At 45.8% G+C, this 2,500-nt stretch overlaps 1 protein-coding gene across 1 annotated transcript in view; it reads left to right on the plus strand.

The window, feature by feature from the left end:
* The first annotated feature begins 1,113 nt into the window (after positions 1–1,113).
* Positions 1,114–2,500, plus strand: part of LOC145410950 (uncharacterized) — a 57,104-nt gene continuing 55,717 nt past the window's right edge. Inside the window, exon 1 of the mRNA XM_080281010.1 lies at positions 1,114–2,500. This exon is cut by the window's right edge and continues 1,186 nt beyond it. Coding sequence (XP_080137136.1) covers positions 1,183–2,500 — 1,318 coding nt within the window. The 5' untranslated portion in view covers positions 1,114–1,182.

Consider the following 2,500-nt stretch of genomic DNA (forward strand, 5'->3'; position numbering starts at 1 on the left):
TATTACTACTACTACTACTACTACTACTACTGCTACTACTACTACTATTACTACTGCTGCTATTACTACTACTACTACTACTACTGCTACTACTACTACTAGTTAATCAACTGCAAAGTTAATATAGAACGTTTAGTGTGTTCTTTTTTAACATTGCGTCTGTTTCTTTCGTAATAATGGTGTGTGTGTGTGTGTGTGTGTGTGTGTGTGTGTTACAACTTGAATTGGTTATTTGGTGTGATATCTTCCTGGTTAATATTATCCAAGTGAACATTATCATTTTTAACAATCAGGAAAAATAATATAATTCCAATGAAGTAACAGTGAAAAATTATGTGCATATTTTGAGTATTACCCTCCTAATAATTCATCTGAGTAAACATCCTAAGTGATATGTTTGTAGGAATATATGTTTTGCGAGAAAATAGACTAGAATCATGCAAGAACAAGCTGAAAATGTGCAATGTTGTGAAAGTGTCTAATTATTTCGTCTGACATTTCATCCAGTGCGTTAAAGTTTTCGTAGGATTCGTGCAGGGAAAGAACTGATTAAAAGACAAAAATATTACGAATATTACCTGTATATGTTTAGGTGAATTTCTGCATAACATTCGTACGTAAACATTGCAAAGACAACATTCGTAGTAAACATTGCAAAAAACATTCGTAGTAAAGAAGAAAACATTCGTAGTAAATATAGAAAAAACATTCGTAGTAAACATTGCAAAAATAACATTCGAAGTAAACATTGCAAAAAACATTCGTAGTAAAGCAAAAAAACAACATTCATAGTAAACATTGCAGAAGCCTCGATTCAATGGACGAAGTATTACGAATATCATGTTCCTCTTGAAGTGGATCTCTGCTTAACATTCGTCTAAGCAAACCTTTTCGTCAACGTGTTTTTTTTTTTCTTGAATACATTCGTGCTTGAAAACAGACATTGCAAAAGCTTCATATCAACGGACAAAGTGTTACGAATACTATGTTCCTTTTGAAGTGGATCTCTGCTTAACATTCGTCTCAGTAAACCTTTCGCCGACTTGTTTTTTTTTTTTGTGTGTGTGTGTTTGAATATACTCGTGCTTGCAAATAGACAGTCAGCACGCAAGGCCAAAGGTGACCAGCAAGGCGCATACTTGAAGATGTTTGTTTGGGCGTGATGGCAACAGGTGGGGAGACATGACCGAGGTGGCACGCTCCGAGCCCTCCCAACCAGCACTCATGTCCATTGTAGCGCGAAATGGGCCCAACGACGGTACCGGCGCGTCCCACCAGCTCGCCACCACCCGGAAAACACGCCCCAGGAAGATTCGCACCCAGGAGATTTCACGGCGAGGAGGAGTTGGAGGAAAGAAAGCGGAGGAGGGAGGGAAAATGCCGTCCAGTAAAGGCCCTCAGTATAAGGACTACCTCTCCGAACAGCGAGCGAGGAGGTTAGAGAGACGGAAGACGAAGGAGAAAGGCGGAGAGCAGTCAAGGCGAAGCAAGGAGAAGGGGGAGGAAGAGGAGGAGAAGGGGGAGGAAGAGGAGGAGAAGGGGGAGGAAGAGGAGGCGAAGGATGAGCAGAGAATGGAGTCTGCTAGGAGTGACACGAGTAAAGACGAGGGAATAAGTAGTAACGGTGAGAAAGATGAAGAGGTTGATGGTGAAGAGTCGAAGCCCCTGGAGAAAGTTGGGGAGACGGAGGGAGAGCCTGTGGAGGACGATGAAGGGCACGGCAGTATCAAAGACGAGGGCGAGAAGGCGGAGACTGTTGATGATGATGATGCGCAGGTGGTCCAGGGTGACACGGAAAACGAGGGTGAAGACGAAGCTCCAGCATCCCCCGAGAAAGACGAGACCGCGGGTACAGAAATCGCGAATGAGGGTGAAACGGAGGCCCAGGAGAGCCAGAGTGCATCCGGGGGCAGCAGGGAGGTGGATGAGGATGGGAATGGCTATCAGGGGGACATGGATGAGCCAAACTCCCTGGCTGCGAGTTACCAAGGTTCGCTGGGCCAGAGTTTGAGTGATACGGGGCTCGGAACTGCTTCGGATGTTGGTGCTGCCTCGGATCTCTCTCTCCCGAAGGATGCGGAGGGAGAGGAACCGGGTATGGAGGTGGAGGAGTCACAGGAGGAGGGTGTTGTGGAAGAAAGTGCAGAACAGGGTGAACAAAGTGAACATGAAGAAACTGCTGCTGGTGAGGAAAATGAAGGGGAGGGAGAGGAACCGGGTATGGAGGTGGAGGAGTCACAGGAGGAGGGTGTTGTGGAAGAAAGTGCAGAACAGGGTGAACAAAGTGAGCATGAGGATGGAACAGCTGCTGGTGAGGAAAATGAAGGGGAGGGAGATGAAGGTGGTGGTGACTATGACAATGATGCCTTTGAACCTGAAGGTGATGGGGTGGAAGTTAAGGAGGAAGGTGGCGAAAATGAGGAAGAGATGAAGGACAGTCAAGAGAAGAGTGACGAAAACGCGGCAGAGATGGACAGGGAAGAGGGGAAAGAGGGTGAAA

Source organism: Coenobita brevimanus, chromosome 11 (assembly GCF_032717465.1).
Source record: "Coenobita brevimanus isolate Jiangsu-jjx chromosome 11, ASM3271746v2, whole genome shotgun sequence".
In the NCBI taxonomy this organism is placed as follows: domain Eukaryota; kingdom Metazoa; phylum Arthropoda; class Malacostraca; order Decapoda; family Coenobitidae; genus Coenobita; species Coenobita brevimanus.